The 19604-nt window shown below is 35.1% G+C and overlaps 1 protein-coding gene across 3 annotated transcripts in view; it reads right to left on the minus strand.

Moving 5' to 3' along the window:
• KHDRBS2 (KH RNA binding domain containing, signal transduction associated 2) overlaps positions 1 to 19604 on the minus strand; it is a 544593-nt gene that overhangs the window by 32795 nt on the left and 492194 nt on the right. For all 3 annotated transcript variants that reach the window (XR_008425555.1, XR_008425556.1, XM_024576649.3), the window contains exon 8: positions 11997 to 12055. Coding sequence is in view for 1 of the 3 variants with exons in the window: in XM_024576649.3 (XP_024432417.1) it covers positions 11997 to 12055 (59 nt within the window). In the remaining 2 variants the exon portion in view is untranslated. The remainder of the gene's footprint in view (positions 1 to 11996; positions 12056 to 19604) is intronic.

A 19604-nucleotide genomic window follows, 5' to 3' on the forward strand; every position in this document is an offset into this window, starting at 1 on the left:
TCTAGCCAGAGGTACTGTACCAAATACTATTGATTAGGTCTATTCAATTAATCTTACAGCACATTCAAAATCAAACCCAAACACCTTAGCAAGGAATTCCATGCTAGGCCTAACTTGATGTGATCCCTAATTTCATCCTAGACAGTTGGAGTTTTTCACTTTGGGTCTGAAAATAAAGGAGTGTTATTGGTGAAGTTAAGATATTAAAATACATTTCTCTAAAGGAGAAAGTCTTCTTGTTTTTGCAAAGAAATAGGCTCAGAGCCAACTAGAAGAAGGAATCAGGAGGACAAATCCATTTAAGGTTTTAAGTGCAAAATACCCAAAATTTATGTACCCATTAAATTTTAGCAAATCAATGATTTCACTTTATTAATGTATTGAGAAGAACAATTCTGATTTCTTTAACAGTTAGTGAAGGTTTATGGATTAGCTTCTTGGATTGCTTATTTTGAATCATCTTAAGAAAGATAATGATGATTTCTGGTACTGATGTTACCAACCAGAGATAGGCTGGGTCTTTTGGTGCATTTTAAGAAGAGCCTCTCTTGCTACTGGCCAATTTGTCCTAAATACCAAAATTCTCATCCAAGTTTGATAAGCCAGATCCATTTAATCTTTGAAGAAGTTTTTAGGTAAAATCGTAAACTGGCTTTTAATAGTAGAGGCTTCCATTTGGCCACCTAAACCATGAAACAAATAAATAACAACTAACTCTGGAGTCCAAACTTCACATAGATAACAAATATAAATGCTTTAAGAGTAGTACATATTGAAAATACGAATGGGTAAATTTAGGAAGACAGTTGACAAATATATGAATAATCTATAATAAGGAAAATTATAAAAACTTTGGAGGGTAAAATTCTGAAATACACCTGTGGACTTGCTAATTGGTGACTGATATTTCTCTATTATCTTTCATTTGATTCAAAGTAATGTGGGTCTGTGGTCATGGCTGGATTTTTTAAGCCAGGAATTAAATCCAGTTTCTTTTTTCAGTTTTGGTATGGAAATCTTAAGGCCATTTTTTTAAACACATTTTCATTTTTGTACTTACTCTTGTTTCATGCTACCACGTATACTTCATGTATACACCTAATTGCCGGAACACAGTGTGGTCTTACAAGTCACCCTCGGTGTTACATCTAGGTTGTCTGGATTACTGCTGTCTCTCATTGTGAACTCCAGGAACGTTAAAAACAGTGACCAACAAACCTGAGGCTGCACCAGGAATAGCTTTCCAATTAGTTTAGTTTCCAATGGGTGACTTTGACAAGCTTCTATGTTCCCAGGTGAGGCTACCATGATTTGGAATGTTAAGAATCACTGTAAATCAAACACGCTGTGATTAGTATAAGACCTCTTCGCCTTGGTGGTGGTGGTGTTTTTAAATTATTATTTGGTTTTAGTCCTTACCCTACACATTTTACAGATGATCATATTTCATAATAACTTGCCTCTATTTGTACCATTTCATTTCTAATTACCATCTATTAATGACTGATAAATTACATATGTAAAATTTAAACTTATATTTTATTCTTCACTTTCTATATATCTTGTAGCTGTCCAGTAATATAGGCCAGTGGTTCTCAAAATTTTAAATAAATATGTATCTATCTTCTTACTTTGGAATTAAGATCTCATCTAAGTAAAAAGGACATAAAGATGCCAGCTAGAGGAAGGATTTCCAAAATGGAAGGTACAGAAAAATATAGTGAATCATAATTGGACATGATATAGAACCTTGTCTGACTTCAATTTTAAAAATACTTTTATTATTGCTAAATAAAATCCTGAATCAATCAAAAGCTTACAGAGTTCAGCCATACACTTTTTTTTGTAATATACATAAAGGCTTTATGAGAAATAATGGAAGGAAGAATAAGAATGTTGATATAAAATAATAATTCTCTTCCCAAAGAATTTCAATAAAGTCTTTATCAGTGGAGAAGGCAGGCTTGGCGACATAACTTCACAGAGGAAGAGACTGATTTTGTAGTTATTTGATTGTCTTATTCCCCTGAATCTCTTATTTCTATATTTGAGAACAAAAATGAGCTGGGTGTATCCACAGACCAGCACTAAGTTGTGGGTGTTAGAAAAAGTCAGACCTTAAGTGCAGCAAAATGTTAAACTAGCTTTTAACCAGCTCTTCCTCTCTGGCCTTTTGCCCGGATGGAGCCTCTGTCTGCTCTCCCAGGTGAGCGCTCTTATCTCACCGCCTGCACTGCAAAAACCTAGGCTGGCCTTTGTCCCTGGTTACTGTGAGGTAACTTCTAAACCTTGAATTTCTTGGAGCAACTGGATCCAGAGTGGATCCCTTTGACCACACCCAATCATTCATGCTAATGAGATGACTGAGGATGAGGCTAGTCATGCCAAACAGACAAATCATGATATTAGGGGGATTGGGCTCTGACCATGTGATACCAGCTCAGCCTGGGGAAGGGAAGAGGCTGGAGATGGAGATGATTCAATCATGCCAACAGAACGAAAGCACAAAAACAGTGTGAGCATTTAAGTTTAAATGAGTTTCTCTGGTTGGCAATACTTCAATTGCTGTTACACGACAGGGTGCCGGGAGAATAGTGCAGCCCTGAAGATTTCGAAAACTTCATGTTTGAGACTCTCCCAGACCTTGCCATTTGTGTCTCTCCTTTTGCCTTGTTCTGCTTTCTATCCTTTTGCTATGATGAAACTGTGATTTTAAGTATAGCACTTAGTTATGTGGGTCGTTCTGGCAAATTATCAAACCTGATGGGGCAGTATGAACCACCAAATTCGTGGCCAGCTGGTTAGAAGTAAGGGTGGCCTGGGGTTTCATAAACTTCTCACTGGTTGTGATGTGAGGGCAGTTTTGGGCAGAATTGTGCCCCTAACTTATGAAACACTCCTTCACCCAGTCTCTTTTGTTTGCTCTTCCCAGTCTTCTCAGCAGCCTGAATCTTAGCTCTTTGCCCGGACTGGACCTGTCTCCTGGGATATCTGTCTGTTGTCTGTTCCTGCACGTAGCTGAGTGTGAGGGGCCTTCTCCTGAGATCTTCATGCATAATTATAGGCTCCAGGGAGACTGACCTATCTAGTCTATGCTATTTTTGTTTTTCTTGGCACAACCTGTTCCAACTAAGCTATAAGTTTGACAAGGTACCAATATGGTTAAATCATTTGTTTAATACAAAGACATTATTTAAATAATCAATAATTATAATTACATTTTTAACTGGCATAGTTTTATCAGTTCCTATTGAGTCACTCAATAAACTATGATCTATTTAATAAATGAAGTGTTTTACATTTATTTCAGAACAATTATCTTTTTTTAAAAAATCCATGACCTCTGTTAATAAACACAAAATCTTCCCAAACTCTGGAAATTATGTAAAGACTTCCTTAGGCAGCAATCTCCTGAGTAGGTACTTCCATAGCTGGTGTGTTTCCACGTAGGCAAGAAAAATGTGTTCTTAGCTTTATAATTTGCATTGTGTACTTAGTGTTTTAAAAACAGCTCCTGTTTTCAACATTCAATTATAAATCTACACCATATTGAATATACTTTTTGTGTGTTCTTTGTTCACCCCAAGATTCTGACAATAGATCTCTCAACTCTCCCCTTCTCTTGTTAAAATGATTGCACCATTAACTCAGCAGAAAAAAAGTGATTAAAAACCTTCCTATGCCTAGTTTTCTTGTCTTAAAAAGAGAGCTGTTAGATGCATGTGGACTATAATTTTTTGTGGACCCTCTATCTGCTGGATAAATTTTGGACAAAATCAGCTCTGGGATTTAATTGTTTCACACACAGTTGTTCAAAAAGGGACTAAATTCTATTTTCATTAACTAAATATTTAGCTTTTTAAATGTGAATTCCAAATGCCAGGTTTCATAACACAAGGCTTACTTACAAAGTACCTAATTTTCTAAAAGTGGTCTGTCTGCATAAAACATGTGTTGCCTCCAAGATGGCAAACACCTGGCACAGATTTGACCATTCCTATTAAGTTCATAGGCTGCCGCTCATCACTCTCCAATGCAGGTATATATCTAAACCTTATTCCCAACCTTAGCTGGTAGGAGGGCCACCCAGGAGTCTTTAAAACTCACCCTCAGTTCTTATCCTCAAAGATTATGATATAGCTGACCTGGGGTGATAACGGGCACATTGGTATTTTTTTCAGTACTCACCAGGTGATTCTAAAATGTGTAATTAAGGTAAAAAATTCTCTGATCTAAAATATTAAAAAAGTATTTCCAACTTTGCCTAAAATTGCTGAATTTAGAAGTGCATAATCCAAAACACAATTGAAACTGTAAATAGAGTTGACAAAATTAGCAATACAAGCAATGAAGTAGCTGTGCATTGCCCTTTCTGATTGCTTTTGCCTACGCAACATAATCTTCATTTATTATTAAGACAAGCTGGATTGGAAATCCACCCCATGGTAACTTCTAAAATAGTAAGACACAGAAAATTAAAATTTTTAAGTTAATTTTACAAGTGAATTTAAAAATACAATATATTAGTTTTTCTTTCAGTTAAAAATAAAGTCCATAAACCTATATTAAAATTAAGTTGAATAAGTCATGGTACTGTTTTCAATAGCGTATCATGTAATAACTTCAATATTTATAAATTCTAAGAAAAATAAATTGTTTGTATATGCTAGTTTTTTTTAAATGAACATAAAATCTTGCCCATATTAAGAAAACTCATCTTCACTGTAAAATCAATTTCCTTAAATTTCTATTTACTATTAAAAATAGACAGTCTTTGCTCTGGAATCACATGGCTGGCATGCTAGCCACTTAGCTTCATTTCCCCTTGCCGTTTTACGGATTAATCAAAGGATGGCTTATTTTCACACTGGGAGAATAATCATTCCAGCTCCTCGACACAAAATTAGTGCATTCATGTTCTGCAATTGATTTGAAGTAAGGCACTCAAATGTCCTAGAATACAGCACAAAGATTCTTTTGCTTTCATTGATTTAGAGACAGTGTATTAATATTATCCTCCTTGGTTCCACACAGCTGTCATCCAAAATGTCACTAGAGAATGGATGCATAATTAGCACTTCAGTTCATACATTAAATACATTTTAATAAACAGCTCTGTTCTCTGAGAAAAGAATATTGCTGTCCATTCTTAGTTGTCAGTCTTGAAGAGAATTTAGAGGGTGTTTCTTACATGAAGCATCGCTTAGCCAAGTTGATCTATGTAATGTACTTAAAATGCTTCCTTATTAAATTATGACCTAATTAGACTTATCCAAAACCATTGTAATGACTAGTAAATTAGGGAATATTTTTAAAATGCAGAAACTGATTTGAAATTCCTTTAAGCCAAATATTCAGGTTCAAAAATAAACTCAAGTTGCCAGAAATTTAATATTTAAGTGTTAATTAGATAATAATTTAACATCAATGAAATATGTAATAAATATCAACACATCAAATATTAATATAATAAACAATATATTGTAATTTGCCCTAGTATTTATTTAAATATTAAAAATTATATTTATATTGCAATAAGAAAAATAGTTAATATTTAATACTAAATTTCTGCCAATACCTTGAATAGTTTAATTGTCCTGAAGCCCAGAAGGATACATGATTTTCTTGGAAGTCAACGTATTTGCTACTTTAATATGCAGTATTTGCTACTTTAATAGGCCCAAAAGAGACAAACACACTTTCTTCTGGCGATGCACACACGTACAATGTGTGACAATTCCGAGTGAGCGGCAGGCCGAAAGACTGCAGTGTTACTTCTAGGGGTTTATTTAAGACCATTTCTGAAGGAATTCTGACGAGAGATGCCATCTGTGAGTCTTTCCAATGCACGACGCAATTGTCCCAGACAGCAGTCCTTCTTCCCTCCCCACCACCTTGGTTTGCCCCACTGTTCTTTCCACCAACCAGAGCAGGAGAGGGGGGAGTCCAAGGCAAGTGACCAAGAGCTCCTCACACACTATCAGAATTTGGGGTATATCCAGGAAACAGAATTGGGGCTATTTTCTTTGTAAAAATACAGATGTTCCATTGAGATTTAATATCTGTACCCATTATACAGCCAAAATGTAAGAGAAAAATTACTAATTCACCAGGGAAGTGAACAAATAAGTGGAAATGTAAGATTTTCATTTTAGAACAAATGTTAATTGATTTACAAGACTGTGAACTTCATTAAAGACAAACTATAAATGGATACTAGTTAATATGTGAGGTATGAAAAATTAACTAAAAACATCAACCTATAAATGATATAAATGGGTCCTCAAATCACTGTACCACATGCATATTTAATGTTTTTCTTCTGTCTATTTGGAAATCATAAATTGAGCAACTTATCAGCAAGAACCCTGTCCTTGAATCTCCCTCTATATAATACTTAATACCAGAAGCTAAGTGCATGTAATGTGCATTAATTTAATTAGACTTAAAGATTATGATGCGGAAATCTTTTTATTGCTTGGCATTTGACTTGGTCCTTTTCTAGTGTCTATGTAGGACATGAGAATATGAGAATGATCCAGATTTAAATCTCATGACCACATGGATTGACACACGTATTTTCTTTATGTCCTGGTTACACAAAAGAAGGGAGTATCCTTCTTAAACTGAACATACTTATAGTGATTCTGATAGTCCCCTGATGTGTGAAAATATATTAAATTCTGCATTTTTTTTCAAGATACAATCCTAATGATTGGACATGGACAACAGTGTGGTGATTGCTGGGGGAAGGGAGTATAAGGGGACTAAGTAGTAATGGAAAAAATATAATAAAGATTGAATAAAAAATTAAAATATTTTTAAAAAGAAGTAGAAGAAAATCTTTCTTCTTTGTTTTATGATGGGAAAAAAAGGAATTTTTATAAAGCAGTCTAAGTTGTGTTCTCTTTAAAAATAAAGCGTGCATAATGGGACAAATATTTCAAAAATTTATATGGAACCACAAAAGGCTCTGAATAGCAAGAGCAATCCTGAGAAAGAAGAACTAAGTTTGAGGAATCACGCTACCTAATATCAAACTATATTATAAGGCCACAGTAATCAAAACAGCCTGGAACTGACATAAAAACAGACACATAGAGCAATGGAACAGAATACAGATCCCAGAAACAAACCCACAATTTTATGGTCAATTAATATTTGACAGAAGCAGCAAGCACATACAATGGGATAAAGATAGTTTATTCAATAAATGGTATTGGGAAAATTGGGCACATAAGTGCAGAAAAATGAAACTAGACCCCTTCTTACACCACACACAAGAATAAATTCAAAATGGATTAAAGACTTAAATGTTAGACCCCAAACCATAAAAAATCCTAGAAGAAAACAAAACCTTGGACATTGCACGTAGCAACATTTTATTGAATTCGAGAACATATTTGCCAATACATCTGATAAGAGGTTCTATAAAGAACTTACAAAACTCAACACACACAAAGGCCCAAACAACCCAATTAAAAAAAATGGGCAAAGAACTTGAATAGAAACTTCTCCAAAGATGACATACAGATGGTCAACAGACATATGAAAAGATGCTCAATATCACCAATCATCAAAAATGCAAATGAAAACCAATTAGATGTCATCTCACACCTGTCAGAATGGCTATCATCAATAAATCAACAAACAAGTGCTGGTGAGGATGTGGACAAAAGGGAACCCTTGTGCACTGTTGGTGGGAATGCAGACTGCTGCGGCCGCTGTGGAAAGCAGTATGGAGATACTTCAAAAAATTAAAAATGGATCTACCTTTTGACCCAGCGATCCCACTTTTGGGAATATATATGAAGGAATACAAAACACTAGTTCAAGAGAACATAAGCACCCCTTTGTTCATTGCAGCATTATTTACAATCAGCAAGGTATGGAAGCAGCCCAAGTGTGCATCAGTAGGTGAGTGGATAAAACAACTACGGGACGTTTACACAATGGAATACTACCTGGCCATAAAACAGAAGAAAATTTTACCCTTTGTGACAGTGTGGATGGACCTGGAGAACATTATGCTAAGTGAAATAAGCCAGAGAAAGACAAATATCGTATGATTTCACTCATATGTGGAATCTAATAAAGAAACTGAACTAACAAGCAAAATAGAGACAGACTCACAGATGGAGAGCTGGATGACAGCTAGGAGAGAGGAAGGTGAGGGGGTGGAGGGACTGAGCAACAGGAAAAAGGACTCATGGACATGGACAACTGTGTGGTCATTGCTGGGGGGAGGTGGGTGTAAGGGGACTATATGGTAATAGAAAAATACAATAAAAATTAAAAAATGATAAAATATATATAACAAAAAAGTAAAGGGTGATTTAGTGTAGTAGTGTAAATTAGGGTGATTTAAATTTCCTACTTTTTCATTGACCTAAATTTCCTATTGTGTATGTGTATTATTTTTACAGTAAGAAAATATGTAACTTAATTTTTATGTTAATCAGACTTAAGTATCCGCTTACATTTCTCAACACTTTTGGCAAGAATTATTTTATGAAATAAAATTAATTCACATCTACATATTTTAAAACCTAGGGGCTTTTATTTAGAGTTACTTGACCCCTATTCTGTTGCCCAGTGTTCACCACTGATGGGCCACAGTGAGCCCAGAGGATTATGAGGCTTTGGGATGAACTTGGGCTACTGGAATCTGGCCTTGTGAGCAACCTCCTTCCTCAGAAAACAAACAAACACTAACTAACTAACTAACTAACTAACCAATGTAAGACCCATGGGTTATACAGGTGAGCCCAGCCAGACCTCCTGACCATAGCTCCTGCATGTCCACTCGGTCTGAGAAGCAGTCATTTGTAGTCACACACTTTTTCTTATTGCCTTAGATGCTATCAACATATAAAGGATGAAGTGGGTCAAATACGTGGCAACAGAAGGAGATTTGACGTTAGGTGGTAAACACAGAATGCAAAATGCAGATGATAGAATTGTACTTTTGAAATCTATGTAACTTTATTAACCCACATTACCCAAATAAATTTAATTAAATAAATGTAAAGAATTTGGAAAGAGAAATCATCAACTCCATCCTGGCCATTGATTTCAGTGCATGTAGTAACTGCAAAGTAAATCTCATGGTGTGATTTTTCTCAAGGTAATGTGCCACATGTAAAATATAATAATGGCATTTTGCAAATGAAATTTCATTTTTAAAAAGTGATTTATAAACAATGTCTTCTTAGTATAATGTGATCTTCAAGAAATTGTTCAGTGTAGAATATTCAGGACTGAGAACGATGACAGATTTGTCAGCCACTAAATAAATATTTAAGTGTAATATTTTCTTTTTTAAAAATATTTTTATTTATTTGTTTTTAGGGAGAAGGGAAGGGAGGGAGAAAGAGAGGGAGAGAAACATCAACGTGTGGTTGCCTCTTGAGTGCCTCCTCTGGGGACAAGGCCCACAACCCAGGCACGTGCCCTGGGTAGGAACTGAACCAGTGACCTTTGGCCTGTAGTCCAGCACTTAGTCCGCTGAGCTACACCAGCCAGGGCAAGGGTAATGTCTTCTGACCTTCTATAGAACTACTGTATCACATGGCTTATAATGTGGCATAGTTTTTATTATGAAACCATCTTTCTCAACTTTAGACAGTGAAAACCAGGGAGGGACAATATTTATCTTGTACACCATCATATTCCTAGAGCCTGACAATACTTATGTGCACTAAACTCAAGTTGAATTCAACTAAGTTGAATGAATTAAAGAAATGTCCATATTGTTTTATTCATCTATCATCCTCAGTCCCTAATCTAAGAAGGCATATGGCTTGATTCTCATTCGATTAAGAATTGGCCTGGAACAATGGAGATATATTTACTGCTTTGTTGAACTCAGAGAATGCTGGGGTGTTAGGCAACCTCTCAGCTCAACCTAGATGGCCCATTGCTATGGCTTTGGAGAAGCCCTGCATTTGGGATATTATTGTGTTCATTAAAGACCAGATGAAGCCTTTGACTCCTTCCTTCCAATGTGGAAAAAACAGAGTTAAAGCTCTACATTATGTGGTAGCTCACCAACTGAGCTGGACCTATGCAAATTTGTCCATCATCTATTATGTTTGTGAAATAAATCGTGAAAATATGTTTAGGATATTTTGGAGAATATCCTGATCTCTGACAGCAGCAAAAGATGAGGTCAATGTGATTGATGCTAGAGAAGCTGGAGCCTGGGAAAGAGGGAGCCTGGTGCTCATTTTATAGTAATTTTTTTTTCCTGTGAAATACTATAGAAAACCTTCCTTCCCTTAGATTAGTAGGATAGTTGGCACAATTTAGAGAAATCTCACTAAGCTGAACATCTTTTCTTTAAAATGAATTCAAGTTTAAAGTGGCAGATCCTGTTCTTTCTCCTAGGGCCTACAAAACTCTGCCCCACCCCTCAACAACAGAAACAAAATGAGACGAAGTTGAATTCACATTCTTGCTATGTCACTTGCTAATTATTTAACTGAGGCAGGTTGCTTAATGCCCTAAGCCTTAGTTCCTTATTTGTAAAATGCAGATGACGGTAGGAGTGTGTACCCCACAGGATGCTAATAGGGATTGATTACATAGATATACATACAATGTGTAATGAGGATTATCTTCCTAGTCTCTAATCCTCACTATGCATTGCTTAGCACAGAGCTATAATAGGTACTCCATGGGTGGTAGCAGCAATTAATTAATAGCATTCTAACCACTGATGAGAATATAAAAACAAAAGTTGACTTAACCTCTGTGGTTCAGTTTCCTCATTGTCAAATGGAGATAAAAATACTTAATATTACAATTTACTGTATTTTGCCATGTATAACACGTATGTTTTTGTCCAAATTTTTGAGGGGAAAAACAAGGTTTTGTGTTATACATGGGTATGATGATTGTGTGCCATGGGTATAATAATCCTGTGTATAATGTGCACAAAAATGTGGGTGTGCATTACACACAGCAAAATACAGTATTATAATGAAATACCTGAAAAAAATAGGTACGGGTAATCAGCTTATGAATGGCAATTGTAGTGCTGGTTTACTTTTGTACTCCTACTTCTGAGCTCAGCCTAGTGATATTCCACTGAGGGAAATGAGTCGAGTTGATTTGGTGACTGAGAGTCCAAGGAGGGCGTAATTCCTTCTTTTCTCCTGGAATCTGGACTGTTCAACCTCCGTCCTGATGAAGCGCTACCCTTTCTTCATGTGGAGCCCCACACAGGGAACACGCATGGTCTCCCTTACTGCTCCCCATAAAGAGCAACAGAGTGGCCTTGGCATTATTTTGACAAGAACCTGGAACTGGAAACATTTAATTGAGTGTTTTTCAAGGTAGTCAACTGTTGATGCTGCAGACGTATTTTAGAAACCAGCAACCCTTTAAGTCATGTACTATATTTATATATTTCACAGGCACTCAGTGAAATCTTACTGAATTGAATTACAATTCAATTTTATATGGCATGTATGTTAATTCAGCAGTGCATTTTAATATTAATTTTATAGGCTAATATACTTATTGAATATTAATTCTTATGAGTCAAGCATTATCTGGCAATTTTAAGAGCTAGGCACACTATGGTAAATAATTTGAAAGCTACAGTATCTGCCCTTAAAAGTTTTAAAATATTTTAACTGTATATTTCTTCGATGTTCTTCGTGAAAGCAGGAAAGACACATGATTATTGTCAAATCAATGAGTCAGACAATGGACACAGTGGAACATATAAGATGCTATTCAGAATGCTCACTGTTGCTGTTGAAAATGATCTATCATTGTGAATAATTGCTTTTGAAATATTGATCAAAATTGATCTGTCCAATTTTCTGGCACAGGCTCTGTACACCAAATCTCACCCTGGAATTACATAAATCAATTCAGTCTGGACTTCTGTGAAAACTGGGGGGAGAAAGACAGAAGTAATTTCTGAGTTGTCAGTGACTGACAGATGTTCTGATTTCGCAGTGTTAGTAAAGAGAAGGTCTTACCGTAGCTGTCATAGGCATCCTCACTTACGCCATGACCGTAGTCATAGTATTCTGGCACACTGCAACAGATTTAGACAGCAATCAATGTTACTGGAATCAGGATCCGCCCAGAAACTCACATGGAATTTGAAAGCAAAATGTGTGCTAAAGTAGTATCCCAAAAACCTTTAGGCATAAAACACAATCCTAAGGAAATAGGAAGAAAAATATAGGTTATTGACATGGAGTGCTATAATTTTCTCACGCCACCTCAGTACTTCTTTATCCTTCAACTTAGAAATGAAATTTCCCCTAAAATACAAGTAAAATCTCCAAAATTTGCCAAGAAGAGAATTATAAAAGGTCTATTTTCAAGAAAAGGTGCTATATAAGATGACAATCTGCTCAGTAGTGTATGGCTTTTAATGCTGTTACCCTATAAAAGTGCGTAATTTCATCTTCACTCCCAAACACTGAAATAATATTTATACTCTTCTTTACCCCTTCCATAGCATGTCCACGCAGTTCTCAAGTATATAGCTATTTCTTCTTACTTAACATTTTGCTAGATTCTTCTACATTTTAGTGACTGAGGAAAAGGGGTTCTTCCTCTATTTTTTACTCATTATTTAAAGGCTTTCCCTAGCACAACTGTCATCACCAACAGTTCCCCCATTAAGGCGCCATTCTTATTAGCTTCCAAGCATATTGCCTATCCTCAAAAAGCTCCCCCTCAGCCCACGATCTCCATCTAGTGATTATCTTCTTCTCTGCCCCTTTACAGCAAAACTGCTTAAAAGGAAGTAACTCTGTTCACTCTTTTTCACTGCCTCTCCTTTTATATGCTTTTGAAGACAATCCAGTCAAGCTGTTTTCTCCACAGAAACACCTCTTGTCAATATCTTGACATTTTCAAATCCAATGGTAAAGACTTGGTCCTCATTTTACCTTAGCTCCATTTAACACAGTTGCTCATTTTTTACGCCTTCAAATTCTTCAATTGCTTCTGAGATGTCCTCGCTCTTGGATCTCCTATGCTCACGTCATTTCCTCATTCTTCTCTACTGGTACCTCTTTATTTTTCCAGCCACTTAATCCTGAAGACTACTAGGGTCCAGTTTTTAGAATTTTTTTCTGTTGATACTCCCTAGGCAATCGTATCTGCTGCTATGGCTTTAATGCCATCTCTATTCTGATGGTCTGTAAGTTATATGCCCAGCTTCCGCACCTCCCCTCTACTCCAGTCTCATGTATCCAGTTGCCTTCTGTACATTCCCACTTGGATGTCAGACTCAACATATCCAAAATATAAAAAATTTGATTTTCTTTCCCATTCAGACTTGCTTCTTGTGCATGCTTCCCACCTTTATAAATGACAACACCTTAATTAGTGTTACTCCTGCTGAAAACTCCGGAGTCTTCTCCTTTTCTCTCATATCTAATGTTTAACCCACTAGCAAATTCTTTCATTTCTACTTCCAAAATATATCCAGAGTTTAAACATTTCTGAACACCTCCAAAGCTATGATTATGGTTACTTTACCTCTCATTTAAACACATACAATATCCTTCTAACTGGTCTTTATGTCCTGATTTCTTGGTTTCAATTTTCATCATAGAAATCAACATAATTCTCATAAAAATAAAGTACATTATATTAGTTCTCTATTCAAAATCCATCAATAGCTTCCCAAATCCTTCAGGAAGATAATTAAAAAAATCTTATTTTGCCTGTACACACTGACCCCCTAGAATTTCTTAGTCCTGTCCCACTTCCCCCTTTGCTTATATGCTCAGGGCACTTTGGCCTCTTAGCTGCTTCTTAAATATGACAAACACATTACTGTCTCAGCATCTTTTCATCTGGTATTCCCACTACCTGGAACACACCTTCCCTAAATATTCAGTGGTCTCTTCTCTTTTTCTTTCAGAACTCACTTAAAAGTCATTTATGAGAGATTTCTCTCATACTCTGTTTAAACTAGCATTCACTCATCTTTATGATACTTCGTGGATCTTAGTATTTATCAATTACTTCTGTACTGTACAGATCAATTTATCAATTGATCTGTAATTAGTTCATTGCTCTCATTGTTCCAGGCTGATTGGTGTAGAAACATGTTTGGCACATAATGGCTGCTCAATAAATATTTATGGAATAAAAGATTGTATTGCTCATAAGAAAATTAGGCATCATTTACATACTATAAAAAAGTGATACTATTTAAATACTATCCAAAAAGTGGAAATTATTTTATTTGAGCTTAGTATTTGCATAGTGAAAGTCCAAGCTCATGGATATAGAAGAAATAGAAATGTAAAAACACAAGGGAAGGAGTAATTATGAAGAGAAATATTCATTCGACAGGATATGCTTATTGATTCATTTATTCCATAAATATTCGTTGAGTACCTACTATATGCTTGAAGTTCTTCCGGGTGCTGACAATACAGTAACAGAAAAGAAAGACCTCTCCTTTGCAGACTAAGACAAGGCCCTTTGAGATGTGGCCACTGTGCCCTTCTCAAGGTACAAGGTTGACCCTTTCTCACATATACAAATCACGTGGCCACTCTAGAGGACTATTAGGATAAATTATTTGTGAACATAAATCATAATTATTTTATTTCACTAGATGTACATTTAGGATCTGCAGTTTGCACTGCTAAATGCCCCACCCTGCACATCTTGGCAGAGATTCCAAAGGAAAAACGAAGATAATTCTGGTTGACTTTACTTACCTGTTCAAAAAAGTATTTTGGAAGATTTGGTAGATATTGAGAGCCATACATAAGTTAAATCTCATATTTTGGAGGCCCAAACTCAAATGTCTGAATTATAAAAGAAGTATTATTTGCTTAATTCTTTTGCTAGTGTTTTTAATAACATCTTGCAGTGAAAGAAAGACTCCACTACTATTAAATGCTATTTCCTTATTGATTTATACCTTCTTTTTTATTCCTTCACTCCTTCACCACTTGCTTTTTAGAATCAAATTTTTTTAAATGGGAAGGGGCCTTAAACAAGAAACTATTTGGTTTGCCTTCAGTTTTGTTCTTATTTCTCAAGATTGTGCTGGATATTCAGGTTTGTGGGGATTTTTTTGTGGTTCCAAACAAATGTTAAGATTATTTGTTCTGTTTCTTTGAAAAATGTCATTGGAATTTTGATAGAGATTGCACTAAATCTGTAGATTGTTTTGGGTAGTATAGAAATTTTAACAATATTTATTCTTAAGCTCCATGAGAGTGAAATATCTTTGCATGTATTTGTGTCTTCTTCAATTTCTTTCATTAATGTCTTGTAGTTTTTGATATACAGGTGCTTCACCTTCTTGGGTAAATTTATTCCTAGGTATTATTTTCAATAGAATTATAAATGGGGTTATTATTTTTATTTATTTTTTCTGATAGTTCATTATTAGTGTATATAAATAAAACAGATTTTTGCATGTTGATTTTTTTTATCCTGGAAGTTTGCTGATTTAGTTTATTAGTTCTAACAGTTTTTGGTGGAGTGTTTAGGGTCTTATATGTATAATACCATGTCATCTGCAAGTAGTGACACTTTTACTTCTTTCTTTCCCATTTTGATGCCCTTTACTCATTTTTCTAGCCTAATTGCTCTGACTAGACTTCCAATACTGTGTTAAATAAAGGTGGTGAGAGTGGGCACTTGCAGAGGCTGGTTACAGAGATGAGGCTGGGGAGAGAAGGGCGGCTGGCACAGATTCTTTTCCATGTCAAACCCTAATGTAGTCTTTCCCGAGGCTGTATCTAGAGCTCACTTCCCTCTCTGTCTGCATTGTACATCTTTTCTGTCCGACCTTTTCTCCAGACTTCACTGATCGCAGTCTATATAACTTCTAGAAAGAAATTCCCAACATAAAAGTAAAAGAATCTCCACATTAACATTAACAGTAGCACAACTGTTTCAGAGTACTAGCTACAGTATTGTAAAGGTTAAAAATGTACATTTTCATCCAAAGCTAATTATATTCAAAGCTAATTATTTGAATTAAATTTAAGTAACACAGTAATTTAGAAAAAGCATTAATTTATTTGAAAGAAACCTTAAATTTTGTAACCAAATTGCACAAATAAGCAGTGGTCTCGGACTCCACTGTCATGCTTAGTTCCATAAGGAGACAGAAGACTCGTAGTGTTCATTGGGCTGTTACCAACTGATTTCAAGGTTTTGAAATGAAATACTGTGAAAGAAAACCTGTGCGTCTGTGCATTTGTGTAATTGGTAAAAATGAGTGAATCTCTCTCTCTCTCTCTCTCTCTCTCTCTCTATATATATATATATATATATATATATATATATACACACACACATATATATATTTTAATTCTTAATCTCCTACTTTCAGATTAAAATCACAAGTACCAATACCACTGGAATAAATAAGAGATTTAAAAATTAAAAATGTAAAGCTTAACTTAGTCACTATTATGTATATATATTTTATATATTTCATTTTCATTGAGGAATTTTAACATTTATTCTGAGGACAACTGGAGAATTAAAACATACAAGTTAACCTTCTTGATACTAGAAATTAGTATTCACATATATGACCACTTGCTTTGTTGAAAGTTCACTATCATTGCATTAGTATTATCAGTAAATAAAAACTTGGTATAAAAACAAAGCACATTGTTCCTTAAATTCTTCTCTATAACTTTTATTTTATAGAATTCTAGTATAGGAATAATCAGAATAGATTTAAAAGAAATGAAACTCCATTCAAAACTTTTATTGAAAGTTTACAAGTTAAAACACTTTGATAATTTGCCTGTGCCCGACAATATTGAATGAAATATGTTCTTCTTGTGTGTATTTGTTTCAACTAAATTGCAAATACCCTTTTTTGTGCTTAATATTAGTGGTTCTCACAGAGTTATAACAAAAAAAATCAATTTTTTAGATTCTGTATTTCTAAGGTGTCTTTAAAATTCCATCAAGATAGAATGAATAGTTTTGAAATAATTTTGAAATTTTTGTTGAATCATTTATTTTTTTATTTATCAACAACCAATAGTGTCATATAGATACAGAACTGCCGTGTTTTCAAATGAATATAAATTTGTGTATTCCAAAATTAACTAGTAAACTATATACATTGAACATAGGTAGATGAATGAGTAGATAGATAAACAGACAGACAGATAAATGGATAGATAGATAGATGATAGATAGATGGATAGATAGATGATAGATAGATGGATAGATAGATAGATAGATAGATGATAGATAGATGGATAGATAGATGATAGATAGATGGATAGATAGATAGATAGATAGATAGATGGATAGATAGATAGATAGATGGATAGATAGATAAATGGATAGATAGATGATAGATAGATAATGAATAGGTACATAAATGTGATAACCCACCACAATAATTTTTCTGGCCAGTTCCTTTTGAGAAAGTCAAATCTCTCCCACACAAAGATTCACTATGAGACAGAATGCATTATGGGAAATAAAGAGTCAACAATCTCGGGAGAAAAACAAAGCCTCCATTTTCCAATCCATTTGGAGGTAAATCAGTATTTCTTCTAGGAAAAAATGCACAGAACACAAAGAAAAAGGTATTTGAACTTAAATTCAGAGCTGCTGTTTTTATTGAGTATGGACTTTGGACAAATCATTTAATCTCTGTGAGCTCTGGTTTCATCACCTTTAATATAGCAATCATGATATCTACCTCAAGTATTAATGAGATAACCTGTGACAGCCCCATGGGAACTGCCTGGTGCAGAGTAGGCACTCAATAAATACTAATAATGGGTGACTGTCCAATCAATGAAGGCATAGACATAAAACTCCTCTTTTTCATACCCATAAAGGTTGCAGTGCTGATAGAGATTTCATCTTCTTGAAATATTCTGAAACATGACAGAACCATACATGCCCTCTTAAGTTTAAGTTGATGGAATTTAATGTTCACAGGATGAAATATAGGCTGATTATTCACGAGGGAAGTGACATATTTGTTCTGCTCATAGATTAGGGATCAAGATAGATGATCTATACAAGGCATCTAGGATAGAATTATGATCAGCTTTGCAATGATGTCCTTTATGGAAAATGGATGTTTTGAGAATGCAGTTTCATGCCCCCAATGAGAGAGAAATACACTTAAATATATTCTTGTTTTTTTGCTTCAACACTGCACATACATTTCTGCAAATAGTCTCTTTTCATAGATACCCTTTAATCAATTTTTCTAATTCAGCTTGTATTTTGCTTACTTTTAACCTTTATTACATAAATGAGGGGTGAGCAATCTAACAACAAAAACATTAATCTTCTGTTTTACTATGTGGAATTTTAATTTAAACATAGCAATTTTTCTATAAATAAGACTTTCAACTGGCTGATTAATTAGGCTCACTGGTACAAGATATTATTAAATGAACTGTTACAGGCCTTTGGTACAAATATACAGAAGCTATTGAACCCTAGTTTGATATGCACATAATTTTAACTGCATACACATTATTTCTGTGGCTGAATCATAATTCATGAGTATCAGCAAGATTTCAGTACTATAAACACAAACATATTTTCTAATTATTTCACCATTTTGGTTGACTTTGAGATTGAATTCATTGGTGCTAATTGCAATGTGGCTACGTGTTAAAGGTAATTTATATTCTCCATTCAAATCACAAATGGAATCTCACCTGTGTTGCATAATGTCCCAGAATAACTTCTTATTTATTAAAGAATTATTCCTCATGCACCAGCTTTTGGAAATTTAAATACATCAAATAAAATGTGGGGAAAGAATATATGAATTGATAACAATAATTTCACTTTGACAAGTTTGTGTGTGTGTGTGTGTGTGAAGAAAAAAGGCCACATTCATTCAGAAACTCTCAATATAACTAAATCAGCTGAGGCTCTACTGTGCACTGCCACTGTCTCATGCTTTGCACTGAACTGTGTTTATGAATTTTAATGTCTTCTTCTTTTCTAATCCTCAGTCTGTGAGTGGTCATTCTTTCATACAGCACAGAAGTCCCTTTTCCATGTTCTAATGACGTCCAGTTTCTTCCCTATCACTCCCTGCTACCATATGCTACACCCTGACATGTGGAGTGCCTCCTGGAGACATAGGTCCTGTCATGACTCCATACCCCTGACCGTGGTTACCCTTCTATCCAGAGGTACTTACTCTACTTCCTCACCTCTTCCTGGGATTCAGCTCAATGGTCAGCTTCTTATTAATGCACTACCCAACCTCCCAGGCAAGATGTCCCCCCTTACCACCGGTCTTCTGTAATACCTTGCTCACATCTTCATGTAGAATAGCTCTCTACCAGAACTTAACCCCCCCACCCCGCTGTTTCCTCTAGCACAGTGGTTCTTAATATCTAGTATATATAAGCATCATAAGGACACTGTGCTAAAAATGCAGATTCCTGAGCCCTGTTCTTAAGAGTCTGAGTCACCTGCAGGGGCCCAGAAATCTGCAATTTTATTTGCTGCGTTTCTGATCCACTACTTGTGAATAAACCAACGTCTGGGCTATGTCTTGCTTGTTTTGAATATATAGGTCCAGGACAATGACATTCATTGAATGTTTATTAAGTACATGAGTAGTTTTA

This window comes from Desmodus rotundus, chromosome 11 (genome assembly GCF_022682495.2).
Source record: "Desmodus rotundus isolate HL8 chromosome 11, HLdesRot8A.1, whole genome shotgun sequence".
Classification (NCBI taxonomy): Eukaryota; Metazoa; Chordata; class Mammalia; order Chiroptera; family Phyllostomidae; genus Desmodus; species Desmodus rotundus.